The 18,837-nt window shown below is 37.2% G+C and overlaps 1 protein-coding gene across 4 annotated transcripts in view; it reads left to right on the top strand.

Moving 5' to 3' along the window:
* Positions 1 to 18,837, top strand: part of AFF3 (AF4/FMR2 family member 3) — a 208,538-nt gene that overhangs the window by 17,444 nt on the left and 172,257 nt on the right. For all 4 annotated transcript variants that reach the window (XM_043467932.1, XM_043467931.1, XM_043467930.1 and 1 more), the window contains exon 3: positions 5,576 to 5,627. In XM_043467932.1, the coding sequence (XP_043323867.1) occupies positions 5,576 to 5,627 (52 nt within the window). The remainder of the gene's footprint in view (positions 1 to 5,575; positions 5,628 to 18,837) is intronic.

Here is an 18,837-nt window from a genome sequence, read left to right as displayed (position 1 = left end):
ACTGTTTTGTTTACAAATAAATACAGGACAGCCAAAACTGTCAAGAAAAATTGGAATATTAATGCAAGATTCCACCACTCGCTAACTGGAACTCAATAGGATGCAGGCCTAGGAGCATTCTGGGTTATTTCTTGTCAATGTCCTATTTCTAGGCTTGCAAGGTGTTTTCACAATTAACTCAATTAACTCAATTTACTTTGTAAAAACTGTGTGTGTGTATATATGTGTGTGTGTGTGTTCAGTCGCTTCAGCTGTGTCCGACTCTTTGCAACCCCATGGACTGTAGCCCACCAGGCTCCTCTATCCATGGGATTTCCCAGGCAAGAATACTGGAGTAGGTTGCTATGCCCTCCTCCAGGGGATCTTCCCAACTCAGGGATCCATCTCTTGTGTCTCCTGCATTGGCAGGTTTGTTCTTTACCACTAGCACCACCTGGGAAGCCTATATATACACACACACACATTTTTACACACATTACATGCATGCTCTATTGAACTTCTTTTTAGGAAAAGCATAGCCTTTGTCTGAGACAGATTAATCTATGCCACAGTGAGATATAAGAATGAGAATCCATTTGACGTAGATGCTGGGAACCCTTGCCTTCATTCAAGTTTAGTGGCAGTCCTTCTGCACAGGTCCAGTCTTTTAACTGTTTCTTAGACACTAATATTTATATTGTTACAATATTGTAAATTCCATGATCATATATAATTTTTCTCATTGGCCTATAGTCAATTCCCAAAATTATTAATTAAATTGATATTAATGAGATAACTCAATAATACTGAACAGAGTAGAAATATTTTAAACCTCAGCTATGCAGGAAGAAAGGTGTAGCTATGCAGAGTAGGATGTGATGGAGGGAGGGGAGAGCAGGAGGGAAGAATAAATGGGGGGAGCTTCTCCACTTCACATAGTATAAAAGAAAAAGTACTGTCAGAAGCTGATTAATCAAAAAATAGGAGATTAAATTTACTTAAAGTTAAAATACCCACTAGACATTAAAAGGGCTTCCCTGGAAGACATTAAAAGGGCTTCCCTGGTGGCTCAGATGGTAAAACAATGCAGGAGACCTGGGTTTGATCCCTGGGTTGGGAAGATCCCCTGGAGGAGGTCATGGCAATCCACTCCAGTATTCTTTCCTCGAGAATCCCTATGGACATAGGAGCCTGGTGGACTACAGTCCATGGGGTCACAAAAAGTCGGACACAACTGAGTGACTAAGCACAGCACAGACATTAAAAATAGTTAAAGAACTGGCAACAATTGTAAGAAGGGAGGTGGTCATATAAGTATATTAAATATCTTCTCTCATTTTTCATATTAGAAATTATTATGTAGTCTCTGAAGTTGATTCATCTAAAAATAAGCATATTATTTAGCATAATGGTTGTTACCATGAGCACAGATTACTTTTATTATGAAGAAATGTTGTAATGTAGCATAAGTTTCCTTCCAAGCAGAATGCAGCCCAGGTCTATTTTGATTTCCTTTTCACAGTACAACTTATGTAGAGTGCAGCACTCCAACAGTGCAGTCATTTTCAGTTAAATTAGATATTATCTGTCTTCCCAGACAGAGTACACACCATTTAAGCCCTTGGTACATTTATTGGATTAAACATGTAGCTTCTGTAACTTTTTAAGTGGCCTATTGGAGATTCGAAACTTTCACACGCCAAAGTCTGTATCCACCTCAGTGGAACGTGCAGGTGCACCACTCCCCTCTTTCCCACTATAGCGTGGGATTCTGAGTAATGAAAGGTCATCAGACAGCGGACATAGACTGAGTGTGTAATATGTGCTTGGTCCTGTGGAAGACAAATACAGAGCAACAAGCTGAAAGAACACATGTGAGATTAACATGGACACATTGCTATATTGAAAATGGATGAAAATGGATAACCGGCAAGAGCCTGCTGTATAGCACAGGGAACTCTGTACTCGACGTTATGTAACAACCTAAACAGAAAAAGAAGCTGAAAAACAATGTTGCTCAGTCGCTAAGTCATGTCCGACTCTTTGTCATGCCACGGACTGCAGCACGCCAGGCGTCCCTGTTCTTCACTGTCTCCCCGGGTTTGCTCAGACTCATGTCTATTGAGTTGGTGATGCCATCCAACCGTCTCGTCTGTTGCTCACTTCTCTTCCTGCGCTCAATCTTTCCCAGCATCCAGATCTTTTCCAGTGAGTCAGCTCTTCACATCAGGTGGCCAGAGTTTCAGCTTCAGTTACATGTATCTGTATAATTGAATCACTTTGCTATACACCTGAAACTAACACAACATTGTTAATCAACTATACTCCAACATAAAATAAAAAGTTAAAAACAAATTTAAAAATAAAAAAACACAAATAATATAAATATACATGTACATACCTATTTACATGTGTGAGTATAAATATGTACACATATATGTGTGTGTGTGTATATAATTTTTCCTTCTATGGCTCATTTTTTCTCTCTTCCTATCTGTAATTATATTTCCTCATCAAGATGACTGTGATGCACCTGAGTCCATCTCTTATGCCTAGTGTCTTCAAAAGATCAATTCAGGTCCCTTCCAAAGGACAGCAATGTGGAATCTATTGTGAAATCAGCTGAAATAGTCAGAACAACCCCCAGTAGTCCTCTTTGGTGGTGGCAAGGAAACGTCTCCTGAGCACCCAACTGAAAAGTCTCTTCCTGAGCATTTTTTCTGGCTTACATTCATCATTTTTCCCTTGGGTCCTGGTAAAGAGCCTATGATTCTTCCTGGCTTGTAGGACATTTCAAGTTAACTTCAGAAATTGCATCACCTAAAATTTCCAGATATTGGGGGAGAATTTTGTGTTTCATTCTTTCTGATGAACAGACATAGTTTTAATTCCTGACCCTATCCTGAGCTTACTTTTCCCCCAGAAAGGTTAATTCATGATCAGCTGAGAACATTCACTCCCAGACTGTTCACGAATGCCTCGTTTGGCCCTGTTGCATCCTTCCTGTTTGCCAGAAACTGTTCTGTTTTCCCCGTTGCCACAACATAAGTGCTGCTAAGAGCAGAGGTAATCAGCTGCAGCTCTATGCCTGCGCTGATCCGGCCCCCGATCTCCGCAGCCCCCAGATCCCAGGTGCAGTAAGGCCTCTGTCCCCCAGCCCACGGGTTATCTGGCAGCATTGTTGATCAAGGTAAAACATATTTATTCAAACATCCAAATAATGTCTTCATATAGCATATTGATTTTTTTTTTACATAATTTGTTCAGAAATGTTTACTGTTGCCTGCTGTTCATGTTCCTGATTATGATGAGATGTGGGGTGACTTCTGCTGGCTGCAGACCAGGAAACATAACCAGTTTCTCCAAATGAAAGGGGGAAAAGTCACTGTGTTTAAGAAAAATTAAACCTCCGTCTAGTTGTCTTTTTCATGTTGAGTTTTAAGCCAGCTTTTTCACTCTCCTCTTTTATCCTCATCCAGAGGCTCTTTATTTCCTCTTCACTTTCTGTCATTAAACTGGTATCATCTGCATATCTGAGGTTGTTGATGTTTCACCCAGCAATCTTAATAAGGACAGAGGAGTCTAGCGGGCCACAGTCTATGGGGGTCGCAAAGAGTCGGACACAACTGAACAACAGCAGCAGCTAGTTGTTTCTACCTGTCTTAGTTAATGCAGCTATTGTAACTCTGTATTTGGGGATTCTGGCAGGAATTGTGGTTACTTATTGGAAAGTAATTCTGGAAGCTACTAAATTAGGCTATTTTCTAGCATGAAAGTAGTTGACAAGGTCTTGCCTGTCTCTCAATGAGTTCACAACAGATCTGGCCTGGAAGACAAAATATGATACGGAAATATGAGCTTCAAAGTTTATTAATTTGCTGCCTCTACTTTTACTTCACTGTGATTTCCTGTGTTTGGGGCTCTGTCTGACCAGTGTTTGCTGTTGAGGCAGGTATACAGGTGTTGTGGCATTTTTACAAGGTGGCTGCCCTTCCTGGAGGCTCCAAAGCACTATGTGGGCACTCGTTAGCGCAGTCACATCTGAGATAGATGCGTGGACCATATATAGCGGTCTTCCTTCTCTCACAACTGTTCCTTTTCCTGTAAGGAAAAAAGAAGTTTACTTTTGCGTTCAGCTTGAACAGTGTCTTTGGAATGTGTTCATCATGTGATTTAGGAGGTCGTTGCTGAGCCTAGGTGTCAAAAAGGGGCTTGGTACAGGGCATAAACCTGAAGTCCTTAATGATAGACTGAGGGATTCTATGAGGTCTCCAGGCCTGACTTGAAATAGCAAAATAAAGCAAGTTGCCACCTTCAGTCCCATCTCTTGGAACTCATAATCTCGTCTGGGGTTTGTTACTATTAGCGGTGCATAACCACAGCTAACTCACAATGGCAGTCATGACCTTCTATCTCCTCTGTTGTTGTTTAGTTGCTCAGTTGTGTCCAACTCTTTGTGACCCTGTGGACTATAGCCCGCCAGGTTCCTCTGTCCATGAAATTTACCAGGCATGAATGCTGGAGTGGGTTGCCATTTTCTGCTCCAGGGGATCTGCTTAACCCCAGTATCGAATCCATGTCACCTGCTTGGCAGGTGAATTCTTTTCCACTGAGCCACCTGGGAAGCCCTTCTTCTATCTCCTAGCCTCAAGGAAATAAAAAGAAGCACCTTGTAATATGAGGATGTATAGTTTCAAACCATCAGTGGTTGAGGATCTAAGAATTATATCTACTGTAAGAGGAATTTGCCCTTTAAAACTCCAAAAAATGGACCCATTCAATCCTTGACTACACATGGCAGAAATGTGGCTTAAGTGGCCTCTCAGATGGTCAGGAAGGATTTCTGATTTACTCTGCGTTAACAGGGTGACCCCAGAATCTGCTGCCAGGGCTGTCTGTGGAGTGTCATTCTTGGGGATCTCATAAGTGGGGGTGCAGCCTCAGTGTTGTGTACAGTCCTCTTGTCCAAGCTCTGGTGTGCCCACCTGGTTGAGCTTGTGTTAGGGCTAAACACAAGCTAAACGCCACCATCCCACGTGGCGCTGGTGGTAAAGAACCCGCCTGCCTATGCAGGAGACATAAGAGGCTCAGGTTTAATCCCTGGTTTAGGAAGATCCCCCAGAGGAGGGCATTGCAACCCACTCCAGTATTCTTGCCTGGAGAATCCCATGGACAGAGGAGCCATAGGGTCACAAAGAGTTGGACATGACTGAAGTGACTGAGCATGCACATGGCAGAAAGGATCAAAGTGCCTTGCATCTAGAATGCTAATGGGGTTTATTTCCTGAGATTTTCTATAAAATGAAGGGGAAGAAAACAGGTTGCATCTGTAAGAGATTCATCTCTTGGCAGGGTCTCCACTCTGAGCCCTGGTTGTTTGCAAACAGCTCCTTCGCACCTATTCATAGGTCCATGCCCAGGCAATTGTATTACAGAGAAGAAACTATTTTGCAAATCCAGTTCTTGGACAATAAAAAGATGTTTTTAAAGCCTACTGCTGCACATTTTGAATGATTGTTAATATTGAATCTCTCTTAAATCTTAAAGGCTGTAACACTCATATGTTGGTATTTTTTTTTCTGCTTCCTTTTTTAAGAGAAAGGTGATGCCGAGCCAGAGAGTCCAGACAATGGCACATCGAATACATCGTAAGTCTCTTTCCTGTTTCTATCCCAAGGTCTTTAAAAAAAATACGCTTATAATACAAAATAGCGCAAATATCTTGTTATAGTAATAATAATAATGGAAGGAAGTCTGTGGTTCTCTTTCTCATGATAATGCCTGCTTAAATGCTTTTGGATGCAGTTGCATTTTGAGGTCTTTCTAATGCTTTAGCCCAGTAAGAGTAATCTTGAAAACACAAGGCTCCTCTTTATAATGTACAGATGTAATGAGATTTGATAGTATTATGGGGTGGAGGAGGGGAGGAGAGCTTTTGGAACTTGCTCAGCAACTTCTATCACTGTCATAAATAATTGGAGAACATTTCTCACATACTGGGAGATTGTCCTACACACCTGGGAAGTACCAGGGTCATTTTAAAGCCCGCCCTTTGCAACCTCACCTCTGAATTATGTGAAACATAGAATTATAGACATCTCTGGACCATGAAGGGTTTATTCATGTTCCTGAGTTAACAAACACAGTTGTAAAAAGATAAGAAAGGGCTCTTTTTAAACATGTTCTTCATTCCACATTTCATCTTTCTCCTCTCAATACTCAAGCAGTCGAAAAATGTTTTGATGATTAATTTGATGCCAAATTTATGTGCCAAAGTTTACATAACTCATGAGCTAACAAATTATTTTGGCTGAATAGGAATTAGTCACAGTTTTTTTTTTCTTAAAAATCATTATTTTTATCATTTCTGAGGAGTTAGATGTGATTTCTTATTATAAGACAGTTTTGTGAATATATTTATATTTGGACCAGTGTTCTTCTTACTAAGCATTTAAAGTGCTTTCTAGCCATTAGAAATGACAGCTTGTGATATAACATTATTGAGTGTATTTGTCCAAGATGTGTTTCTCAGTCTAGGAAGAGTCTTTGGCTTGCATAGGATGACTATTTATTTCATAAAGATTGTGATTATTTGCTGGTCTTTCTTAAGATATTATCCTAAAAGTTATAAATGGTTCTATTGTCATGATTTCTAATGATATAATGAATGTGACTGGTTTTAAATTGTTAAAATATTACTAATTTTTAATTTTTTTACTATATAAAATAGGAAAGGGTTTTAATGCCATCTGGAGGCATTCTAGAGAACTGAAAAGGGTAGAGTCATTTTTTTAAATGTAGTTCTTTTGAGCAGAGTTTGAGACTAGATAAAAATTTATGCAACTAAAATGTAAACTATTTGAGAGTAAGTTATATTTTTATAATTAATTTTATAAAATGTTAATTATTATAGAAGCAACCATTTTTCAACAAAATCATTTTAAAAGCAGACAAAGATACATACAAAATATGTTGGAAAGCAGCTAGCATCCTACATTTAATTTTTTCAAATTTAAAATCACATACAATGGGAATTCCCTGGCTGTCCAGTGATTAAGACTCCACACTTTCACTGCCCAAGGCCCAGGTTCAGCTCCTGGTTGGGCAACTAAGATCCCACAAACTTCACAGAACAACCGAAAAAGAAAAATCACATTCAATAGACTCAAATTTTGTTAACACAGTTTGATGTGCAACTAAAGTTCTCCTTCCCTTATATATTTCTGAAAAGTCTTAGTTTCTATAACTTATTACCTTAACAAAATCAACATGTTGTCGGAGAAATTACTTTTAAACCCTCCGGAGATTAGTGAATAGTGAAAGCTTGAAGCATCACCTCACATTCCTGAACAAAGCAGTTCCGTATTCATCTGCTCACATCCTGCCTCTTGAACTGGAAATAGCACAAATAAAGTCTGAGGTTGGACCTCTATTAAAAGTGGAGACTTCTGAGCTTGATCCTCTCAAAGAGCCCTCTAGCTCTTTCTGTTCTGTTATGATTAGGCAAGAGGAATAGCTTATTATGAATAAAGAGCAGGACTCAGGCTGTCTTAGACTTGGGTGGAGATTTACAGTCTCTATGTGGTACCCTGTCTGAGCTTTATCTATGTAGACAGATAAGTAGGGCAGGGATAGTATCCTTACTTTTTATATAAGGAATCTAAGGATCAGAAGAGTCATTCAATTTAAGTGATAAAAATAGGACACAAATCTTAGGATATTTTGCTTTTTTGGCTATTTATCATGATGAGGAGGTGAGTGGATCTTAGGAAACAAAGTCATAAGTCAAACCAAGTATAAAAATGGGGATCTATTTCTTTGTTAAATGGTAAGCATATTAGTTTGCTAGGGCTTCTGTAACAATATAGCACAGACTGGGTCCCGTAAACAAGAGAAATTTATTATCTGGAGTTATGGAAGCTAGAAATTATGAGTTCTGGAAGCTAGAAACCCAATATTATCATTAGGGTTTCTTTCTACTCTGAAGGAAGGATCTTATTCTAGGTCTTATTCATTGTTCTGTGGATAAACATCTTCTCCCCGTGTTTCTTCACATCCTCTTCCTCCTATGCTTGTCTCTGTGTGCATATTTCCCCTTTTTATAAAAATACTAGTTATGTTGAATTTTGGCCCACCCTAATGTTTTCATTTTAATGTCATTACCCTGGTGAAGACTGTCTCCGCAAAATCACATTCTGGAGTACTGGAAGTTAGGGCTTCAACATGTGGATTTTCAGAGGATACTCAACATTAAGGGTCAGGACAGTCATAATGATTTAGAAGCCAGTTCAGCAGAATCAGAGTGTACAGATGCCAGAAGATGGAGCAAGCTGAGAGGACCTGATGTGTATCTGCTGTCACCTTAGTCGTGTCCGACCCTGTGTGACCCCCACCAGGCTCCTCTGTTCATGGGATTTTCCAGGCAAGAATACTAGAGTGAGTTGCCATGTCCTCCTCCAGGGGATCTTCCCCACCCAGGGATTGAACCTAGGTCTTTTGCATTATAGGGAGATTCTTTACCATCTGAGCCACCAGGAAAGCCAAGATAACCTGATAAAACAGACCAAAATTATGAACTCCATGGGAACTGAAGGGGTGAAGCAGAGCAAAGAAAACTGTCAATAACATCCACACAGGCACTGGGAAAGATATATCTTCCACACTTGTGGTTTGGTGGGAAAATGTCAACTTCCAAAATGCCTCTACATCCCTTTGTCTGTATAGTTCCGTGAACTGTGAGTTATTTAAAGGCATTTTATGGATTTAAATTGTAGTATAAAATTGAGTCTCCATACAGCTCATTTTCCAAGGAAGCATCTTTCCTCAATGGCCTCTTTTATTTTTTTATTTTTATTTTTTTGTTTCTTATTTATTTTTTTTTCATTTAGTTTTATTAGTTGGAGGCTAATTACTTTACAATATTGTAGTGGTTTTTGCGTACATTGACCTGAATCAGCCATGAATTTACATGTGTTCCCCATCCCAATCCCCCCTCCCGCCTCCCTCCCCATCCCATCCCTCTGGATCTTCCCAGTGCACCAGCCCTGAGCACTTGTCTCATGCATCCAACCTGGGCTGGTGAGCTGTTTCACCCTTGATAGTATACTTATTTCAATGCTATTCTCTCAGAACATCCCACCCTCGCCTTCTCCCACAGAGTCCAAACGTCTGTTCTGTACATCTGTGTCTCTTTTTCTGTTTTGCATATAGGGTTATCATTACCATCTTTTAAAATTCCATATATATACGTTAGTATACTGTATTGGTCTTTATCTTTCTGGCTTACTTCACTCTGTATAATGGGCTCCAGTTTCATCCATCTCATTAGAACTGATTCAAATGAATTCTTTTTAATGGCTGAGTAATATTCCATTGTGTATATGTACCATAGCTTCTTTATCCATTTGTCTGCTGATGGGCATCTAGGTTGCTTCCATGTCCTGACTATTGTAAACAGTGCTGCAATGAACATTGGGGTACATGTGTCTCTTTCAGATCTAGTTTCCTTGATGTGTATGCCCAGGAGTGGGATTGCTGGGTCATATGGCAGTTCTATTTTCAGTTTTTTAAGGAATCTCCACACTGTTCTCCATAGTGGCTGTGCTAGTTCGCATTCCCACCAACAGTGCAAGAGGCTTCCCTTTTCTCCACACCCTCTCCAGCATTTATTGCTTATAGACTTTTGGATAGCAGCCATCCTGACTGGCGTGTAACGGTACCTCGCTGTGGTTTTGATTTGCATTTCTCTGATAATGAGTGATGTTGAGCATCTTTTCATGTGTTTGTTAGCCATCTGTATGTCTTCTTTGGAGAGATGTCTGTTTAGTTTTTTGGCCCGTGTTTTGATTGGGTCATTTATTTTTCTGGAATTGAGCTGCAGGAGTTGCTTGTATATTTTTGAGATTAATCCTTTGTCTGTTGCTTCATTTGCTGTTATTTTCTCCCATTCTGAAGGCTGTCTTTTCACCTTGCTTATAGTATCCTTTGTTGTGCAAAAGCTTTTAAGTTTCATTAGGTCCCATTTGTTTAGTTTTGCTTTTATTTCCAATATTCTGGGAGGTGGGTCATAGAGGATCCTGCTGTGATTTATGTCGGAGAGTGTTTTGCCTATGTTCTCCTCTAGGAGTTTTATAGTTTCTGGTCTTACATTTATATCTTTAATCCATTTTGAGTTTATTTTTGTGTATGGTGTTAGAAAGTGTTCTAGTTTCATTCTTTTACAAGTGGTTGACCAGTTTTCCCAGCACCACTTGTTAAAGAGGTTGTCTTTTTTCCATTGTATAGTCTTGCTTCCTCTGTCAAAGATAAGGTGTCCATAGGTATGTGGATTTATCTCTGGGCTTTCTATTTTGTTCCACTGATCTATATTTCTGTCTTTATGCCAGTACCATACTGTCTTGATGACTGTGGCTTTGTAGTAGAGCCTGAAGTCAGGCAGGTTGATTCCTCCAGTTCCATTCTTCTTTCTCAAGATTGCTTTGGCTATTCGAGGTTTTTTGTATTTCCATACAAATTGTGAAATTATTTGTTCTAGTTCTGTGAAAAATACTGTTGGTGGTAGGGATTGCATTGAATCTATGGATTGCTTTGGGTAGTATAGTCATTTTCACAATATTGATTCTTCCAATCCATGAACACGGTATATTTCTCCATCTATTTGTGTCCTCTTTGATTTCTTTCATCAGTGTTTTATAGTTTTCTATATATAGGTCTTTGATTTCTTTAGGTAGATATACTCCTAAGTATTTTATTCTTTTTGTTGCAATGGTGAATGCTATTGTTTCCTTAATTTCTCTTTCTGTTTTCTCATTGTTAGTGTATAGGAATGCAAGGGATTTCTGTGTGTTAATTTTATATCCTGCAACTTTACTATATTCATTGATTAGCTCTAGCAATTTTCTGGTAGAGTCTTTAGGGTTTTCTGTGTAGAGGATCATGTCATCTGCAAACAGTGAGAGCTTTACTTCTTCTTTTCCTATCTGGATTCCTTTTATTTCCTTGTCTGCTCTGATTGCTGTGGCCAACACTTCCAAAACTATGTTGAATAGTAGTGGTGAGAGTGGGCACCCTTGTCTTGTTCCTGACTTTAAGGGAAACGCTTTCAGTTTTTCACCATTGAGGATAATGTTTGCTGTGGGTTTGTCATATATAGCTTTTATTATGTTGAGGTATGTTCCTTCTATTCCTGCTTTCTAGAGAGTTTTTATCATAAATGGATGTTGAATTTTGTCAAAGACTTTTTCTGCACCTATTGAGATAATCATATGGTTTTTATCTTTCAATTTGTTAATGTGGTGTATTACATTGATTGATTTGCGGATGTTAAAGAATCCTTGCATTCCTGGGATAAAGCCCACTTGATCATGATGTATGATCTTTTTAATATGTTGTTGGATTCTTTTTGCTAGAATTTTGTTAAGGATTTTTGCATCTATGTTCATCAGTGATATTGGCCTGCAGTTTTCTTTTTTGTGGCATCTTTGTCTGCTTTTGGTATTAGGGTGATGGTGGCCTCACCCTAATTAGGTATTAGGGTGAAGGTGGAAGTTTGCCTTCATCTGCAATTTTCTGGAAGAGTTTGAGTAAGATAGGTATTAACTCTTCTCTAAATTTTTGGTAGAATTTAGCTCTGAAGCCATCTGGTCCTGGGATTTTGTTTGCTGGAAGATTTCTGATTACAGTTTTGATTTCCATTCTTGTGATGGGTCTGTTAAGATCTTCTATTTCTTCCTGGTTCAGTTTTGGAAAGATATACTTTTCTAAGAATTTGTCCATTTCTTCCAAGTTGTCCATTTTATTGGCATAGAGCTGCTGGTAGTATTCTCTTATGATCCTTTGTATTTCAGTGTTGTCTGTTGTGATCTCTCCGTTTTCATTTCTAATTTTGTTGTTTTGGTTCTTCTCCCTTTGTTTCTTGATGAGTCTGGCTAACGGTTTGTCAATTTTTCAGTCTTTTAAAAGCAAGGTGGTTTAGTTACAAAGTCATGTCCAACTCTTGTGACCCCATGGACTGTAGCCCGCCAGACGCCTCTGTCCATGGGATTCTCCAGGCAAGAATACTGGAGTGGGTTGCCATTTCCTTCTCCAGGGGATCTTCCTGACCCAGGAATCGAACCCAGGTCTCCTGCATTGCAGGCAGATTCTTTACCAACTGAGCTGGAGATTAGCATTGTTTGTGATGGCCAAGACATGGATGCAACCTAAGTGTTCATTGATAGGTGAATGGATAAAGAAAATGTGGTATATGTACACAATGGAATATTATTCAGCCTTAAACAGAGGAATATCCTGCTACTTGTGACAACACAGATGGACCTTGAGGGCATCATGCTAAGTGAAATAAGTCCAACAGAAAGACAAATACCATATGACCTCACTTGTATGTAGAATCTTTAAAAGAAAGAGAGAGAGAGTGCTCAGATTAGTAGCCTCCAGAGGCTGGGGGTGAGGCATGGACAAAATGGGTGAAGGTGGTCAAAATGTACAAACTTCTAGTTATAAAATAAAAAAGTCCTGGGAATGTAATGTAAATCATGATGACTATAGTTAATAATCCTGTATTAAGTATATGCAAGTTGCTAAGAGTAAAGCTTAAAAGTTCTCATCACACACAAAAAAAAGTGTAACTATGTGTGGTAATAGATGTCAACTAGACTTACTGTGGTGATCATTTTGCTGTATATACTTGTATGGAATCATTACTGAAACATTAGTAACTAACATTACATCAGTAAGCATTACTTACTGAAACAAGTAAGAGCAGGGGGTTAATTGTAATACATGATACGTAATATGTAATACATGTATAGCGATTGCCTTATAGGACACAGTAGTATGGATAACACCTGAGGATCCCTTCAGGATATATTATTGAATGGTTTTCTGAGTATTCATAAAGATGAGAGGTACAATTTATTCTTAGCACACACACAAATTAAAATTTCTGTGATAGGGTGCCAGTGTTCTCAGTGATAGAGAAGCTTATGTTGGATTAACTCTCCTGTTGATAACTATTGAAAACTCCAGATGAAATATTCTTAAAAAAACAAAACTTAAAATTTGAAGACACTAGAGTGTGATCGAGAAAAGGCAGAAAATGTTGGCAATTTGACCTTTGAAAGAAAGAAATTGGAAAGCATGAAATCTATATTTATACAGCTTCTCCCCTGAGGGCACTCCACATTCCACAAAGAGCAACTGCAATTCAAGGCCATAATCATATAATCTTGAAGTGTCTGAAGATGGAGTTCAAGGCTGTTCAAGGGTGGCTAGGATTTAAGGGAGGAAATTCCAGAGAGAAGGCAGCCATGCAGAAGATAGTTCCACTTCTGTATTTAAATTCCCTGTCATGCTTGAATGACTTCTAAACTGCATATGTATGGGGAAAAGGCCCATGAGTCCAGTGGAAAACAATAACTGAACCACTGAAAAGCTGATCAGAGATTTCAACATCTGTCTACTGCCTACAACAACTATCTATAGTGTATGGAATTTGAATCTCACCCAAGTTATAGGGAATGTAATGTAAATCATTGCAAACACTTGGAAAACACTTGGGTTTTTGCTTGAAACCTCAGAAAGGCCTTGCCTTTAAGAATAAAGGATTCACCCTAAAACTTAAGGGCAAAACCAAAGTAGATCATAACAAAATGTAATCCTAAGTATTCACAAGTTCAGCAAGTGATTTGTCTGAAAGAACAAAAATATTAATACTCTAAAGGTATAAAACAGAATCTAAACCCTCTATAACATACCATTCAAAATATTTATTGCCTAACCAAAAATTAAAGAATATGTGTAGGAATAGGAAATTGTTATTATCCATAATCAAGGAAAAAAAGTAATTACTATAATAGAACTTGAAGTAACCTAAATGTTGGGATTTTCAGACAATAACTTTAAAGCAGATATTAAGATATGTTCAAGAACATAAACAAAAACATGGTCATAATAAGTGAAAGAAGAGGACTCTCAGCAGGGAAATGGAAATGATTAAGACAAACCAAATGAAAATTCTGGAACTGAAAAGTAACATGTTTGAAATGAAAATGTCACTGGATAATCTTAAGTGAAAAATGGAAATGATGAAATAATGGGTAAATAAACTTCAGATCAGTAAGCATTATCTAATATGAAGAACAATGAGAATGATGATTAGAAACGATGAGCAGAGCCTCAGATAGGACAGTACCAAGCAGTATAATATACATGAATTAGGGTCTCAGAGGAGAGGACAGAAAAGTAGATCAGAAAAAATATTTGAAGAACTAATAGCTGAAACTTTCCTAAAGTGGCTGAAAACATTAACTTACATGAAGCTCAACAAATCCTGCTGCTGCTGCTAAGTCGCTTCAGTTGTGTCTGACTCTGTGCGACCCCATAGACGGCAGCCCACCTGGCTCCTCCGTCCCTGGGATTCTCCAGGCAAGAGCACTGGAGTGGGTTGCCATTTCCTTCTCCAATGAGTGCATGCATGCCAAGTCACTTCAGTTGTGTCTGACTCTGTGAGACCGTATGGACAGCAACCCACCAGGCTCCTCTGTCTACAGGATTCTCTAGGCAAGAATACTGGAGTGGGTTGCCATTTCCTTCTCCCAACAAATTCTAAACAGGATAAAGAAAAGTAAAACCACACCTTGAAAGATACAGAAAATTGCTGAAACATAAATTAAAGAGATTTTTAAAATCTTAAATATTGCTAGAGAAAAATGACATACTGTGTTTAAGGTATCAGTGATGCAGTTAACCAAAGGATTCCTACTACAGAGTACAGAGGCTGGAATACAAGCAAAGATATCATTAAAGTGCTGAAAGACAAAAAAAAAAAAGAAGATAAATAAATGTCAAGTTAGAATTATAAATCTAGCTAAAATATCCTTCAAAATAAAGTAAAATAAAGTTGTTTTTGATGTTATATAATCTGAGAGAATTTGTCTCCAGTAGGCCTGCACTACAATAAATGATAAAGGAAATTTCTCAGACTGAAGGGTAATAATATCAGGTGGAAGTTCAAACCTACATGAAGGAAGTATTTACAGGAAATGAAAAAGATATGTGTAAATATAAAAGATTATTTAATGCTAAAAACAAGATACTGTTTTATGGAATTTATGATGTATGCAAATATGAAATATATGACAAAATAGCTCAAAGGATAAGAGAGGGTAAATGGAATTGCATGACTGCAAGATTCTTACATTTCATGTGAAGTGATATATAATAATATTAAATGCAAGGAGACTGGCAGTAAGTTAAGGATGCATAGTGAAATACCACTAAAAAATATCCAAAAGAGCATAAGTGTCATTGGAGGCATTAAAATAAAATACCAAAATAGGTTAGATTTAAAAGACTGCCTACTGTCTTTAAGATATACAGTTTAAATACAAAACCAGTAGGTTGTAGCCAAAAGAGGAAAACGTAGACTGTGTAAATAGTAGGTGTAGGAAAGTTAGTGTGATACTATTATACCAAATCGAGTTCTAGATGAAAAGTATTAGAAGAGGTAAAAAGAACGTTTTCCCATTCTAAAAAGGTTAGTTAATGAAGAAACCATAACAGTCATAATATGTATGAATTTACTAATAGATCATCAAAATATATGAAACAAAAACTGACAGAACAACAATAGAGAAATAGAGATTTTTTAAATCTCTTTCTTCAGTAATTGATAAAAAAATAAGCAAAATATTAGGAAATATATAGAAGATTTGAACATTAACAACCACTTTGTTCTAACTGAAATTTATAAAACACTACCCAAAAAGTGTACGATATAATCTAATCAAGTACACATGATTCACTCACCAAGATAGACCTTATTGTGCACAGTAAAAGACGTATCAATAAATTCCATAGGATTAAAATCTTAAAGAATATGTTCTATGATCACAGCATGATTCCATTATAAGTCAATAGCAGTGGAATTCCAGAAAACCTCTAATATTTAAAAGTTAAATAGCATTCCTAAATAGAATAATCACTAAGGAAATTAGAAAATAATTTTAACTAAATGAAAATGCATGTACGATTTATAAGCTTTTATTGGATTCACTAAAACAATATGCACAGCAAAAGACAAATGTATAACTTTACATGGCTAGAATAGAAGAGAACAAAGGTGAACATCAGTAATTTATGTTTCCACTTTAAGAAGCTAGAAAAGGAAGAATAAATTAAACCCAAATAATTAGGAAGAAATACGTAATAACAATAGGAGTAGAAATTTTAAAACAATAGAGAAAATTAAGAAAGCCAAAATTTGTTTCTTTTAAAAATTTAGTAAAATTAGGAAAACACTGACAGGACTAATCAAGGAAGAAAAGAGAAAAAATATAAATTACCAACATTAGCAAAGAAAAAGCGGTCATCACTGCATATCCTGCAGAAATTTAAACAGTAGTAGCTGGATATTATGAACTAATTTCTGCTAATTAATTTGATAGCTTAGATGAAATAGTCAATTTCCTCAGAAAATGCAATTTATCATAACTGTCATGAGAAAAAAATAGAATATGTGAATGACCCTATTACTATTAAAGAATTTGAACTTGTATTCAAAACTTTTCCACAAAGAAGATTCCTCCAGAGCCAGGTGGTTTCACTGGCAAATTCCATCAAAACTTAAGTAAGAAATGTTTCTACCAATGAAACACCAACAAATGAACCACTAGTCTTATACAAACTCCTTCAGAAACTAGGAGAGGAAGAAAAACTACTGAATTTATTGTTATAAAGTCAGTATAACCTTGATACCAAAATATGACATAGGATTATAAGAAAGAAAGTTATCACCAATAAGAAAGTTATCACCCAATATTTCTTATAAACATTAAAAACTTAAACTTCTTAACAAACTATTAGTATGTATGACCCAATGATACATGAGAAGGGTATGATTCATTATAACCAAGTAGTGTTTATCACAGGAATGAATAGTTGACTTAACATTAGAAAACATAACTAATATAATCCACCATATTAATAAAATAATGGAGAAAACCATATGATCCTCTAAATAAATGAAGAAAAGGCATTTGATATGATTCAACACCCATCTATGACTTTTAAAACTCTCAGCAAACTAGGACAAGAAGAGAACTTACTTTATCTGACAAAGGGCATCTGCCCCCAAACCTCCTGCTAACATCATATTTAATGGTGAAATACCGAACACTTTCCTCCTGAGATCAAGAACATAGCATTAATGTCTGCATTATCTCCTTTATTTAGCATTGCACTGGAAGTTCTAGTCAGTGCAATAAGGCAAGAAAAGGAAATGAGATATAAAGATTGAAAAATCTTTTGGAAAAATCTTTATGAATGATTGCTTACAGAGAAAATCCTAAGAAATTTAATAAACGACTACTAGGGCTTCCCAGGTGGCGCTAGTGGTAAGGAACCCGCCTGCCAATGGAGGAGACATAAAATACACAGGTTCAATCCCTGGGTCAGGAAGATCTGGAAGAGAGCATGGCAACCCACTTCAGTATTCTTGCCTGGAGAATTCCATGGACAGAGGAGCCTGGTGGGCTACCGTCTACAGAGTCCAAAGAGTTGGACATGACAGAAGTAACTTAGCACACATGCACTAGAACCAATAAATGAATTTAGAAGGATCAGTTTACAAAACTCAATTGTGTTTCTAATAGCAATAAACAGTAAATAATCATAAAATAAAATAAAAGCCACTCTGTTTACAATGATATGAAATGCTTAATAGATTTAGCAAAAGACATATAAGACTTATATACTGAAAGTCATTAAACCTTGAGGAGAGAAATTTTAGACTTAGATAGATGGAGAGAAGTTCATAAATTGGAAGGCTAATTGAATGTTAATATGTCAGTTCTCATATTAGTACACACAATGTTAATCAAAGGGCAATAGGACACTGTTATAGAAAATGACAAGTTGCCTTGCAAATTTTTATAGACAAGCAAAAGATCTGGGTAGTCAAAACAGTGTTGAAGAAGAGCAAGTTCGGAGGCCTTACAGTATCTGATTTCAAGGCTTACTGTAAAACTAAAGTAATTAAGATAGTGTGGCATTGACATAAGACAGATAAATAAATCAATGGAACAGAACTGAGTCTGGAAATAGACCCACAAATATATGGTCACTTGATTTTTGATACAGACATTAAGCTGTTGAGTGGGGAAGGCCAAGTCTTCAACAAATGGTACTTGAGCAGCTGCTGGGGAAACATGAATCTCACACCAGACACAATGGAGATGGACCACAGACCTCAATAAAGAGCCCAAACCTGCAAAGCTTCTAGAAGAAAGCATAGGAAAACTTCTTTATAACCTGCAATGATTTCTTACAGAAACCACAAAACCATAGAAAAGAAAACCCTGATGAATTGGACTTCATCAAAATTCTAAATCTATGGTCACTGAAATGACAAGACAAGACACAAACTGGGAGAACGTATTTACAGTACATATACCTGACAAATACTTTGTATCCAGAATATGTAAGGAACTCTGACAATTCAATAACAAAATGATGAAAACACAGGTTTTTTAAATGGGCAGAGCCTTGAACAGACAAAAGAAGATATACAAGTGGCCAAAAAGGAATTGAAAACATTCATTTTACTAATAATATTCATCTTCAGGGAAATGCAAATTAAAGCCACAATGAAATACAACTATATACTCACTATAATGAGTAAAATTGAAAAGACCAACACCACCAAATAGTCACGGGTTATGAAGCAATTGAAACTCTTGTATATTGCTGTTGTGAGTGTAAAATGACATAACCATTTTTAAAAACTGTTTCTTATACACACATTTATTGCATTCCCCAGCAATTAGGCACACACTTCCATTTGTAATTATTAACATGGGA

This window comes from Cervus canadensis, chromosome 5 (assembly GCF_019320065.1).
Source record: "Cervus canadensis isolate Bull #8, Minnesota chromosome 5, ASM1932006v1, whole genome shotgun sequence".
NCBI lineage: Eukaryota > Metazoa > Chordata > Mammalia > Artiodactyla > Cervidae > Cervus > Cervus canadensis.
The sequence above is the reverse complement of the archived record's forward strand: the minus strand, read 5'-3'. Positions and strand labels throughout refer to the sequence as shown.